This window comes from Simochromis diagramma, unplaced genomic scaffold (assembly GCF_900408965.1).
Source record: "Simochromis diagramma unplaced genomic scaffold, fSimDia1.1 OVJJ01000320.1, whole genome shotgun sequence".
NCBI classification, from domain to species: Eukaryota; Metazoa; Chordata; class Actinopteri; order Cichliformes; family Cichlidae; genus Simochromis; species Simochromis diagramma.
The window spans coordinates 12,991,594-13,006,124 of record NW_024386773.1 but is presented as its reverse complement, the minus strand read 5'-3'; the positions used below and the strand labels follow the sequence as shown (position 1 = coordinate 13,006,124).

The 14,531-nt window shown below is 38.1% G+C and overlaps 1 protein-coding gene across 1 annotated transcript; it reads left to right on the top strand.

Annotated features, from left to right (window-relative positions):
• LOC120720005 lies at nucleotides 1-6,037 on the top strand. Its single transcript, XM_040009589.1, has 8 exons — nucleotides 1-398; nucleotides 971-1,162; nucleotides 1,502-1,801; nucleotides 3,024-3,320; nucleotides 4,447-4,533; nucleotides 4,677-4,757; nucleotides 4,962-5,017; nucleotides 5,708-6,037. The coding sequence occupies exons 1-8, from the start codon at nucleotides 296-298 to the stop codon at nucleotides 5,999-6,001; spliced, it is 1,410 nt and encodes a 469-aa protein (XP_039865523.1). The 5' UTR covers nucleotides 1-295; the 3' UTR covers nucleotides 6,002-6,037.
• The last annotated feature ends 8,494 nt before the right edge of the window (nucleotides 6,038-14,531 follow it).

The following is a 14,531-nucleotide window of genomic DNA, read 5'->3' as shown; positions in this document are numbered from 1 at the left end:
GCTTCCTGTCTGTTAGAATAATGTGCGTTGTCTTCATGTCTTCACATTTTTAACTTTTTTGTGATCTCGCTCTAGCTGTGTGTGTCTTTGCCTGCCACACACAGCGTATCATGACATAAAACTACAGCACTCAAGCAGTTTGTCTTTCATGCAGTCTGGTCAACAGTAGCAGGTGAGGAGTAATCAGGAGTTCGTAGAGAGTGTTAGGTTGAGGCAGAAACACGGCGAGGAAGAGGAAGATGGGGGCAGGGTTACTTTTAGTTTGCCCAAAATATAAACTGAGGAAACCCCAGACATGAAAAGAAGAACTCAGAGTTTCAATTTCTTAAAGATGACTTCAGCATTCAGGACCAACAACATGAAAAGCAGTTTCCTGCTCATTATGTTCCTGCTGACAGGTAAAAACTCTAACTATGGCTTTATTACTGATATTAGAGACAGAGAGATCTGTTACTGCATCTTAAGCAAGTAGCTTGAATCAGTACATCCTGTGGGCTGGTATAGCTACAGCTCTCTTTGAATATCTTGAACATGAGCTTAACAGACTCACTGTTCCACTTTTTTAACCACGGCACATTTTTCAACTTAACAAACATAAGCTATAACCAGATAATGCGTTATTATTTTCTGCACTTCGTTGTACTGCAGGAGTGAAAGTAAAATTAAAAGTGAGTGACGCTCCTGGAGGTTTGAATTATCCAGCTAATTAAAAATATGCAATAAAAGTCACAGCAGACATGTTTTGGCCTCATCACAATTATAGAAAAAGATGGAATTAAGTCCAAATACAGTTGCGAAAGTTCAGATTTATTGTTTTTATTATTGATATATGATAATATCAAATAATATGGTATTAATTAATCTTATTGATGTACTAATGCAGACAGACTGTGTTAGAACGTGTCTTTAGAGTTTTGTTTGAACCTGATTTATTTTAAGTGACTGAGGTGAAGTAAATATTTGTCCTCAGCCTGTGAGATGTCACAACAGAATGAATGCAGAACATGGGTTGAAGTCACCTGCATGACACTAAAAACTAAAGAAACACATTATATAAAGTGTGAAATCAACCAAATCCCAAACGGGGTCTTCATGGAACTTAAAAGTGAGGAATCCTGTAAGAAAATGTGCAAAAATTCATCTGGCAAAGAGAAACCATCTGGTAAGAATTTCATTTTTGAAAATCCAGTCATCTTATATCTAAAGTTTTGCTTATTTTAATTTAAAAATGTCAAATGTAAGAAACACACAAAATTAGTTTAGTTTTACTTTTTTTCTCCAGCCTGAAAGCAAAAGTCTGACAAGTCTAATTACTAAATGATTTTCTCCTCCAAGTCTTCATTTTTAATAAGTTAAAGTTGCATTTAACAGTAAAAGGCAAATTTAATGAAAATTAAATAATTTACAACTTCAAATACAATAATTTGGATAACTCATATGACATACACCTTAATGTATTTCATTTGATTATTTGCTCATTTTACCTTTTTTTCCTTTGTAGTGAAAAGCGTATGCCTGAAGCAATTTAATCAAATTGCGTACAGAACAACTAAAACCATGATCAAATGTGATTATGAAGGAGACAACAAACCATTTTTTTTCTGCAAAGAGACTAACTCTGTCTGTGAGAACATGGTAGAATCTCCTCGACAGTCAAACAGCAGATTCACTTTCACAAAGACAAACAGAAACTTCATCCTGTCCATCAGTAACGTGTCCTCACAGGATAAAGGTGTCTACTGGTGTGGAGTGAAATTAAAAAAAGAGGTCTCGCTCCAAAAAATACAACTGGATGTGGAACGTGAGTAACTCTCGTAATGTCTTCCAGTTGTTCAAGGTTCAAGGTTCTTTATTTGTCACATGCATAGTTATACAAGTATAACACACAGTGAAATGTAGCCTGACACGCTCCTCGACATGTGCAAAAATGTGTGTGAGGGGGGGGAAGAACATTATATATATATATAGTAGGCCTATATACATTGGGTGAATGTGCAGTAGTAGCAGCAAGCAGGTGAATTCTGTACATTAATATGAATAGACATCTGACTATTTTACAGGATAGACAATATAAACATATTTAAAATTAAAGGAATTTGAAATGTACATTGTGCCTTGGTTTAGTGTCTGGAAGAGAGTCCTGTCTCAGTCAGTTATAGATGATGTGAGAGGGCGGGTGTGTGTGTTTAGAGCATGGATGGCTTGGGGATAGAAGCTCCTCTTGAGTCTCTCTGTCCTTGCCCGGAAGATGCGGAACCTTCTACCAGATTGCAGAAGTTGGAACAGTTTGTTGCCAGGATGGGACGGGTCCTTCAGTATCTGCGCTGCTCTAGTCCGGCATCTCCTGGTGTAGGTGTCCTGAAGCGGGGGGAGAGCAATCCTGCAGCAGCGTTCTGCTGTACGGATCACTCTCTGGAGAGCTTTTTGGTCCTTCACACAGCTGTTCCCGAACCACGATGTCATGTTCTGTGTGAGGATGCTCTCCACAGCGCCTGTATAGAAAATCCTGAGGATCTTTGGAGAGACCCTGAACTTCCTCAGTTGTCGTAGGTGATACAGGCGCTGCCTAGCCTTTTTGGTCTGGACCTGAATGTGGGCAGCCCATGTCAGGTCTGAGGAGATGTGGACACCAAGATACTTGAAGGACTGCACCCTCTCCACTGGAGCTCCATTGATGATAATGGGCTTGTAGTCTCTGTGCTGACCCCTTCTGAAGTCCACCACCAGCTCCTTGGTCTTGCCGACGTTCAGCTGGAGGTGGTTGTCCTGGCAACATGATGCCAGATTCTTCACTTCATCCATGTAGGCCGCCTCATCGTTGTTGGAGATGGCACCCAACACCACTGTGTCGTCAGCAAACTTCACAATGGTGTTGGAGCCATGGGTGGCCACACAGTCTGAAGTGTAGAGGGAGTAGAGCAGTGGCGAGAGGACACATCCCTCTCAGTTGCAATTTCTATTTTATATTAAGGCATGCCTAAATACAGTGTTTTCAAGTACTTGCTTTCTTCTGTTTTCTACAGCTATTGCTAATTTCACAAGATCACCAGCTGCTGGTCAGAACTTCACATACTGGTGTAAATGCAAAGAGAAGGCCTCACCTTCAAAATCAATCTGTAAGGGAGACGATCCATCTATATGTCAAACTCTAGTAACGACCAATGAGCCTGACAAGAACAAGAAGTTTTACATAAATGGTAAAGACAAGACAAATATTACTGTTACAATAAGAAATGTAACAGCAGATGACAGCGGGACATACTGGTGTCGAGCGACAAACAACAACCAACAAATCTGCAACAGACTGATCCTGACTGTAGGTGAGTCACGCTGTTTTATTCTGTGGGTGTTATCTGACATGTTCACAATGTACAGGATATTACAGAGCAGTAATAATTCACATAAACTTTATCTATAATAACAACATACGTTTGTCCTGTTAAATTTCAGCCAATAAAAAGTCTTCTAAAGTGAAGACTTCTGATATCTGATAATAAAAACTCAATAAACCCTTTAATTTTATGTAAAGAAGCAAACCAGGAAAACGTTACATGAGAGGAAGTGGTTTGATACAGAAAGAGCTTTAAGACAGTAACGTGGCCGTGTTCAGCCGATAACCTTTTGTGTCATTAAGGACTGAGATTGTACAACTAAAATGATTTAACATTAACTTTAAAATAACTACACAGAATCTTAAATCTGTGTGCTTCCACAACTTTCAGTCTGCTCTGATTGCAGACCTGTGAGACCTGCAGTGAGTCCTGTATATGCTGCGAAAGAATCAGTTCAACAGGCTCTGTATGGTTTCATCAGCCACTTTTAGAAGTCAGTCCCATTACTCTAAAACAGACTACCAAGCATACAGAGTACCTACAGCAATGCTGCTGCATTTGTTTTCATTTCCTGCTCCTCCCTTTGAGTTGTGGTGTGTGATGTCTGAAAATTATCAACCAAAGCTAAAAATCTGCGGTTCCAGCTTCGAGATCAGGGCTTAAAAGAAAGATAGACATTTACACAAGTGTGAAGAATCATTAAGATCAATCATCAAGAATCATTATCAACGGTTCTAAGTGTCCCAATGAGCTATGAAAGTGTGATGTCAAGCTATGAACATTAGCAGGATCCTAAATTCAAATAAATGCAGCATTAATCAGTTTTTTTTTCATGCAGTTAATTTCTGCTGCATTAATTGTGTGTTTTTGTCTCTGTGACAATAAACCATAGGTAAAAGTTGGATCAGGTCAATTTTAGAAACTACTGACAAAAATTTGGGATTAAAATGTATTATTAAGGTCCTTGTTTTAACAGAAGGATCAAAAAAGAAGAAAATTAACTTTTTAAACTGACACATTTTGTCTTATTTATCAAATTAATTAAAATAAAAATCAATAAAAATTTCAAACATTTTCATAATTACAACTTCCTTGACGTTCATTTTTCTTTCAGGATCACCAACAACATCCACGTTTACCATTTCATCAACTACAGCGACGACTACAGCGGCGACTACAGCTGCAGCTGCTGGGAGACGTGGTGAGAGAGGACTTTTAGTTTGTTTTAGTTTTTACTTTTTCATTTAAGTAAAATTCACTTTAAATTCCTCAGCATAGAAATGTGTGCGTCACAAACGTTTTCTTTTCAACTGATGCTGAATATGTTTCCGTTTTATTTGTGAGGCGTCTCTGAGGCCATCATTTCTGTGATCGTCTGTGTGGCTGTGCTGCTTTTTGTGATACTGATGATCCTAATCTATAAACGTAAGTTACTGTTTGTTTGCACAACATTACTAGATATGCTAATTTGTACCCACAAACCACATTCATGTACTTCCTTATCTCACACTGTCTAAAAACACAGCAGCAAAAGTATCCAGACATTACTTCATTAAAGCTGATAATCTTTGTAAATGTCCACTTAAATCCAAAACATAAACTTTGCTGTCTTTGTTTTCTGTTTAACAGGATTTTCACGTTCAAAAAACACAGGAAATGGTGCAGCAGCACGCCGCACCAAAGAGGTTTGTGTGGAAATGTTGCTTTTTTTTTACTGTGCAACACTTCTGCAGCAAACAAGATCAAAACCTCGTTTTCTTCCCAGTGTGTTCATCCGAAGTTCACCGTGCACAGGATCTCTTTTCTTTATCTGGCTTCACTTTCCCAGTCTAGGTGTCAGCATGTTCACATGAAGGAGGCGCTGTTGGCAGCATGTCACTGATCAGGAACAGTTTTAACCCCGTTCATTCATCTGCAGTCACAGCTCATGGTCATTAGTTTTTAGTTTGCTGTCTTACCTTAGACATAACCAACTCAGCATAGCCAGTGTTGGGAAGGTTACTTTTAAAATGTATTCCACTACAGATTACAGACTACATGTCCCGAAATCTACAGTGGGATGCAAAAGTTTGGCCAACCTTGTTAATAGTCATTATTTTCCTGTATAAATCGATGGTTGTTACAATAAAAAATGTCAGTTAAATATATCACATAGGAGACACACAACGTGATATTTGAGAAGTGAAATGAAGTTTATGGATTTAAAGAAGCAAAGACTTCACCATAAACAGACATGTAAATGTTATTTCCACACACAACAGTTGTGTAGTCAGAGTTCTCTCACATGACCAAAAATAATGATCATATTACTTCAGTAAAGAAATCAAATACACTGCTTTAAAAAAAAAAAAAAATTTCTCATTCTTCCCGTGAAGGACTGTACCTATGAGGAGATACAGGAGCGCCTCCAGCTGCCAGACTCAGAAAATGCAACAAACACAATTTATGCCACCGTCAGCTCTCCAAACCCTGTGCCCTCAACACATTATGCTACCATTAACTTTCAAAACTCCGATAAAGCTGCTGCTGAGACAGTCAGACTCGGCTACTCTGCCTGTGAATATTCTACTGTGAAGTTTCCCAAATGTCGAACTGACTCGAGTGACACCCAACTGTACCCGCCGACCGAGGAGCCGCTCTACTCAACAGTCAACAAGCTAAGAAAATGAGATAATTTATTTAAAGAATATAACAGATTTATGAATGAAAAATAATGTATTTAGTGTTTGAGTCACAGTGATTTTGTGATGGTGTTTTGGTGCTGATCTGTTCTGAGATCTTAGATTTTATTTCCCTGTGAAGATGATTATTAAAGCCTATCAGGAAGATACGGACCTGCCTCTTTCACAGGAGGAGAAGCCAACAAAGAGGTCAAGTGCTTTTGTACCACACTGTGGTACGATACACAACATCCACACTTAGAGCCACTGACTTTAAACACAATGAATGTGAAAGTATCCTAAGCATCTGGATTGAATAATAATATATCAAAAGAATTAGCTGTTATTTATAACTTAACTCTCTACAGCACAGCATTGCTGCTGGTCAACAACATGCCCAGTACATGTGAAATGAACTGAGACAACCAATCAGAGTGTTGGAAAAAGTATCAAATTTCAGTCCTATAAGATGTTCGAGTCACTGTCGAGCAGTATTAGGACGGTGGGGCATCCTGTTCTGACATATGGTCACAGGACCAGATGATGTGTGAAGCTGCCATTGTAAGTGTAATTAAAATGACAAACTGTAAATAAAAGAGTACATGTGAGTGTAAGAAGATATAGAGGGTTTTTTCAGGTTTCATGCTGTGTTTTCATTTTGAATGTTAAAAAAAATGTTTTTTCCTTCTTTCCGTTGCCCTTGTGTGATAAAGGGAACTTTTTAAGGGAGCCATATGTAATATACACACACACACACATATATATATGCATGTATGTATATACCACTCCTATGTTCTTTGTCCCACTTCAGTCTAAGATCGTCTGTAACCATGTAACCAAAACTATGAATTGTAATTTTAAATGGTTTAAAAGTATATAGAATAGCATATGTAGGCAAGTATATTTCTCCTTTTGTTATCAAGAAGCAAAGACAGAAAGGGGAAAAAAAGAACAAACAGGGCAGGGCTTGGTGGTTGAATCATCCGTCCCCACCAATGCCAAAACCAAATCTACGCCCTTGGACTATAAAAGTCAAAGTGAATTGAATCAAGAGTAAAGATGAGGATTCCTGTGTGCAGAGAAACAAAAAAGTGATGCGTCTGAAGTGCAATGTGCACCTCTGTTTTACAGCACAGAACTCTCTCTTCAACACTTTCTATTGTTTTTATTGCTTTCAGTTGTGTTATGATCTATGAGTTATGTTTATATATATACTGTTGTTGCACAATATTTCCTCTAAGCAATGAAAAATATCTTGAAGAGGTTGTCTGGAATACATTTTTTGTATCAGTCAGTAAATGATGTTAAATCATTTCCAGCATGTACCATGAAAATGTGTGCAGTAGTAGTTAAACAGTTTGCTTGACTTCAATATTTTCATGCTTAAATATATCCACGGTGCTGTGTGTATCGGACATATTGTTTACATCAGTGTTTTTGCTTTGTAAGAGATAATTTACCCCTGCTGTACATAGAAACCGCCTGGAAGCTGTCCGTCTGTCTACGGTGCAGTTTTATGAGTTATAATGTGACCAGTTTTAATCGGGGGGATAATTTATCATGTTTATTCAACAACTGTTTGTCAGTTTTATATTTGTCATACATTTCATTAAGAAAACACGAACTGCACGAGTATTCTGTCTGTGATACTAGAATCAATTTGTCAGTTTGTTACTATTCTCCTTTTAATGAGGTTTTTAATGAGCAGCGGATACAGTAGATGGCAGCATTGAGCTCTTGGTTGCCTCAGAAAACACAACCTAAAAATCTGTGGCAAAACAGAAAAACAAGCAAGGGCAAAACTACTGGTTCATAACTAAACAAGGCAGAGGACACCAAGAGGGGGAAACACTGAGTAGCGAAAGACCGCGTGGGGCCTGAAAACGATGTGCAGGGAGTTCGCTGTTCCCAACGGCTCTAGTGACCCTCGAGCTCCCGGCTAGCTATCAAGGAGCACTTCGGAGCACTTTTGCAAATATGTGATATCTTGATAAACCGAGAAGATATTTGAAGTTTACACAGCTACATTATTGCCTGAAAATATCTTAAAAGTTTATTTTGTGACACAAAAAGAGTAATAAGAGTAATATTAAAACTTAGTAGCTGCCGCCATAAAAAATCAGAGTAGAAACTTATATTTTTTACTGTAACAACCACAAACATGTTTAATGAATCACATTTCATAACTTTAAATGCAAATATAAATGGTCAATTTTAAAATCATATGCACAAGTTTTGCAAACCACAAAGTTATTTGCAGCCATTTACCTTTTACCCTTTTTTATAACCATTTCAAACTATTTACAGAACAATCAGCTGTTCTGCATTCAATAAGATGTCACACAAATTATTTGTGCCACTCCAAAAATTTATGTCCACTATAAAGGAGAACATCACAGCCTGATACCTGCAGATCTATCATTCCTGTTTCTACCTGGGGACAGTCGCCTCATTGTTCCGACACACAACACAAAACTATCCACAACACTACACACTAACTACACAAGACAACACATGAACTACACTGATTACTTTATTCTTCCTCAGCCAAGCAGCAGCACTCATGTGATTGTTTTGCCCTCTTAGCTCCAGGTGTTGTGCCAAAAAGAGATCCCTGCCAGAAAGTGATTGCCATCCGGAGCGCGCACAGCTGCTTAAAGCTGTAGCGCCCAGATTACTTACAGCTACATCTGATATAAGGTGCTGTAAACTGATCACAGCTTCAACCGTTTGTTTGTTGAAAAATAGTAACGCGACCTCACCGCATTTTCTTGTTAGTAACGGTAACGGCGTTGTAATGATAGGAATAGTAATTAGTTAGATTACTCATTACTGAAAAAAGTAACAGCGTTATTCCCAACACGTATGCTGTGTGTTTTCTCAATGCTAGTTCAGAGTCTGTTCCTAGTTTTTGGTTATGCTTTCTGATTTTTTAGTGTTGAAATACCTACAGCAGTAAAGTTGCCTCTCTCAGTTTCCCCCTCTTGTGTTTGGGTCCTATCCTGCCTGCTGAACATGAAAAGATGTGATGCAACGCAGGTTTTAAACAGCTGTGAAAATCACTGAATTCTATTGAGTCTAATAACAGATTAAATGCCATGTTGAGGCTGTCATTTTTAGCATCTACATGGATGTTAAAATCACCCACAATAATTATTTTATCTGAGCTGAGAACTAAATCAGATAAAAAGTCTGAGAAATCAGACAGAAACTCTGTGTAAGGCCCAGGTGGACGATAGATGATAACAAGTAAGACTGGTTTCTGAGTTTTACAGCTGGGGTGGACGAGGCTAAGCATCAGGCTTTCAAATGAAGCTTGGCTTAGAACTGAAGAAGCTTCTCGGATGAAACATCTTCAAGAAAAGTCCAGACGCTTTTCTTTCCAAACTCCTTATACTACAACGACCTGGATGACTGAGAACCTTGACAGACATTTTGCAATTCATTTGTTATATATCGAGCTAAAAGGCACGGCTACAACACAAAAACACAACATTTCAAAATTGTTCACAAAGAATGAAACTGAACAAGAAGAAATAAAACACTTGTATGTTTTGTCATACACCATAATTATGCATTCATATTTATTTTAACTAATTTAGATCAAACTGGCCATTTAAAACAAATGTAATAAGAGACATTAAAATAAATAACTGTGTGTGACTTTTGACGTCTGACATGATGTGAATATTTGTCTTTAGGTTGTGAGCGGATGTCAGAAGCAGCACCCTGCGAAGAAGAGTGGGTTAAATTCATCTTCAATCAAAAAACAAATGGAAGATTTCAAATGGAAAAAGTTGTTAATCTTCCTCAAAAAAACAAAATAAACTCTGGCAAGTTGATCGTCAAGCAGCTTAATAATGCCGACAGCAACGGAAAACAATCCAAAGACACAGAATTTGAAGTTGGTACGAAGTTGTGTTTTTTTTTTTGGTCCCATAAAAGAAACTTTATTTGCAATGTTAAATAAGATAAATGTAATGACGAGTAAAATATCTGATACACACTTTACTGTGTTTTATCTTGGTTTTCTTTTTTCCCTTTAGATAAAGATGGGTGCCCCAAACCATTTAATCAAACTGCATACAGAAATAATAACACCACCATCACCTGTGATTCTCCTGATGGCAAATACAAGCCCGCTTTTTTCTGCAAAGAGGATAACTCCACTTGTCAGAACGTTTTACCAAAAAGCCCTTCTCCACAGCCAAACTGGAGAATCATGTCAACAAACACCAGCAGCAGCATTTCCATCAGTCATGTGTCCTCACAGGATGCTGGAGTCTAGTGGTGTGGAGTGAAATCAGGTGACAAAGAGTTTTTTCTTCAACAAATACATCTAGAGGTTAAAGGTGAGTAATTCACATCTTCACCCTCTTATGTTTCAATTTTATATCAGGGCATGACTAAAATACTACATGTTATAGTGCAGATGTAAATGAAGAAGTTACATGTTACTGAAGAGCTTTATGATAAGAACACAGAAGGCAGAGAATTTACTCCCAATACTGCAAAAATGAACTTGAATTTGAATTTACTTATTTAAAAGGGACAGTGCAGTTTAACATAGTCCAAGTACAAACATGAAACTGATGTAACGCACATAAGTTTATAGCTATTGCTAATTGTCAACAATTGTCCCTTGTTGGGCTTACAATCAAAATAGATACATTTTACAATAAAGCATACACTTTCATAAAACCAAATGACATAATAAATACAATTACAGTTAATAGACAATAAATTAAAATAATATTAAAATTAGTTAAAATGGCTACATCTCTGATTTACCTTTAACCAAACTTTAACCTCCAATGTAAAGGATCTGATGTCTGTAATCAATTTGATTCTGGTTGGAAGTGTGTTCCACAGATGGCAACGCCTTTATAGAAAAGCTGACTGACCAAATGTAGATCTGCGATATAATAGCTTGCAGTTGCCGTTCGCCTTGCTCCTAGTAATACGATTACTATCTTGTCTCTGGATGTATCTATTGAGACACTCTGGGGGCCATCCTATTTATACATTTAAAGACTAATTTAAGAAAACACAAATGATTAAAACTCTTAAAACTAAGTAAGTTATATTTCTGTAAAATGTGACAGTGATGCCACCGAACAGAGTTTTTATCCATTATTTTTAAAGACTGGTTATATAAGGACACCACAGGCTGAATTATAGATGGTGTTGCTTGGGTCCAAACTGTCATACAATATGAAAAATGAGAGAATATCATGGAATGCATAAATAACTGAGCCTAAGTGGGTATATAGTGCCGAATCAACTTAAAACAATTCAGATTAGCGTTGACCGTCTTAGAAATCTTCTTTACATGCTTGTCAAATTTATTCCCAGAAACTTAAAATCTTTGACCTTTTTTATTTCTTCGTTCCTTAACTTAATTTTAAAATCATCAGATGAACTTCGTTTCCTAATAGAAAAACACATAGAAACTGTTTTTTTCTTTATCCAATACAAGATGATTATGTTCCAACCATTGTTGGACATCATTTAGATGAGCCGTTAAGGTGTCTGCTGCCTCGCCAGGTGACTTAGCTGGTACGTGTATAACTGCATCATCTGCATAAAGTTGGCAGCTAGCTTTTGGACAACTGGCAGGCAAATCATTTATAAACAAACTAAATAGCAATGGGCCAAAAACAGATCCTTGGGGAATACCCATTCTGTTTTCCAACATGGATGACTTTTCTTTATCAACCCTCACACGCTGCTCTCTTTTGTGAAGATAGGACTCAAACCAATCAACTGCTTGCTTTGCAAAGTCAAATTTTATCAACTTGGAAAGAAGTATGTCATGGCCAAGGAACACTGCACCCACAACATTACCATTATCCAAATTACACTTAATATTTTCAACAAAATAGCAATTTGCCATTTCTGTGGAAAATTTTGGTCTAAAACCAAACTGCATTGGATGAAGCAGTTGATTAGTCTCTAAGTAATCAATTAACTGTGCTGCCACAACCTTCTCAAGCACATTCGAAAGAACAGGGAGTATGGAAACTGGATGATAATTACACATCAAGTCACGCTCGCCTCCTTTAAAGACTGGAGTAGCTACAGCCCCTTTCCACTCATGCTAGAATGCTAGAAATTATAAATATGTTTGCAACAAAACATTTTTTCTTTTAATAGAAACATTTGAAGATCATTTTAAAATAACTTTATTGTGACGTTAAAGGATAAAGTAAGACATGTTTGAAGTATTTTGTCGAGGTCCAGTTTATAAAAAGCTGTGAAAAAATGTTGTTTTTTTAATGTATCACTCTGAAATGTTTTCAGTGTTTTCAATATATTTTTAGAGTATTTTACATTATTAATATTTTCAAACTTTACTTTTGTAAAATTCCTCAACAGAGACCTTCTGGATGGTTAAAAAAAACAAACCTGTGGGTTAATATTTTCTCTTTGGTCTTTCTTTTATTTTACAGATGGCTTAGAGGTTATCATCAGTGTTACTGTGTCTGTAGCTGTGCTCCTGCTGTTTCTGATAGCACTGATCCTCATCTACAAACGTAAGAATGTTCGCAGTTTCAAGATATTTTTTTATTTCATTAAATTAATGGTCTTTGGCAATTCCGAGTTAAACCAGATTTAAATTAAAACCAAACTATGAACTACTAATAAATAATTCTGCTTGATTGCTATTTTAGGAAATGGTGCAGCAGGACGTCATGTCAAAGAGTTTCGTGATGAAATGATTGCTTTTTTTTACTTTTATTTATCAAAACTGAGTTGAATTGAAAATCACAACAGCAGTCACCTCAGGGCACTTTACAGTGGGGCAAAAAAGTATTTAGTCAGCCACCGATTGTGCAAGTTCCCCCACTTAAAATGATGACAGAGGTCAGTAATTTGCACCAGAGGTACACTTCAACTGTGAGAGACAGAATGTGAAAAAAAAATCCATGAATTCACATGGTAGGATTTGTAAAGAATTTATTCGTAAATCAGGGTGGAAAATAAGTATTTGGTCACCTCAAACAAGGAAAATCTCTGTCTCTCACAGACCTGTAACGTCTTCTGTAAGAAGCTTTTCTGTCCCCCACTCGTTACCTGTATGAATGGCACCTGTTTGAACTCATCATCTGTATAAAAGACACCTGTCCACAGCCTCAAACAGTCAGACTCCAAACTCCGCCATGGCCAAGACCAAAGAGCTTTCGAAGGACACCAGGAAAAGTATTGTAGACCTGCACCAGACTGGGAAGAGTGAATCTACAATAGGCAAGCAGCTTGGTGTGAAAAAATCAACTGTGGGAGCAATCATCAGAAAATGGAAGACATACAAGACCACTGATAATCTCCCTTGATCTGGAGCTCCACGCAAGATCTCATCCCGTGGGGTCAAAATGATCATGAGAACGGTGAACAAAGATCCCAGAACCACACGGGGGGACCTGGTGAATGACCTGCAGAGAGCTGGGACCAAAGTAACAAAGGTCACCATCAGTAACACACTACAACGGCAGGGAATCAAATCCCGCAGTGCCAGACGTGTTCCGCTGCTGAAGCCAGTGCATGTCCAGGCCCGTCTGAAGTTTGCCAGAGAGCACATGGATGATACAGCAGAGGATTGGGAGAATGTCATGTGGTCAGATGAAACCAAAGTAGAACTTTTTGGTATAAACTCAACTCGTCGTGTTTGGAGGACGAAGAATACTGAGTTGCATCCCAAGAACACCATACCTACTGTGAAGCATGGGGGTGGAAACATCATGCTATGGGGCTGTTTTTCTGCCAAGGGGACAGGACGACTGATCCGTGTTAAGGACAGAATGAATGGGGCCATGTATCGTGAGATTTTGAGCCAAAACCTCCTTCCATCAGTGAGAACTTTGAAGATGAAACGAGGCTGGGTCTTCCAACATGACAATGATCCAAAACACACCGCCCGGGCAACAAAGGAGTGGCTCCGTAAGAAGCATTTGAAAGTCCTGGAGTGGCCTAGCCAGTCTCCAGACCTCAACCCCATAGAAAATCTGTGGCGGGAGTTGAAAGTCCGTGTTGCTCTGCGTCAGCCCCAAAACATCACTGCTCTCGAGAAGATCTGCATGGAGGAATGGGCCAAAATACCAGCTACTGTGTGTGCAAACCTGGTAAAGACCTATAGTAAACGTTTGACCTCTGTTATTGCCAACAAAGGTTATGTTACAAAGTATTGAGTTGTATTTTTGTTATTGACCAAATACTTATTTTCCACCCTGATTTACGAATAAATTCTTTACAAATCCTACCATGTGGATTCATGGATTTTTTTTTCACATTCTGTCTCTCACAGTTGAAGTGTACCTCTGGTGCAAATTACTGACCTCTGTCATCATTTTAGGTGGGGGAACTTGCACAATCGGTGGCTGACTAAATACTTTTTTGCCCCACTGTAGGTCACAATCAGCCAGGGTTTCAGGTGAGTTCATTGTGAAACCTGGCTCATGTGATTTCCTGAGGTCAGATGGCCCAGGATGTGAGTGGGCGTTAAGGCGCCTGGGAAGGGATCTCAAAACTGGATTATAGATGG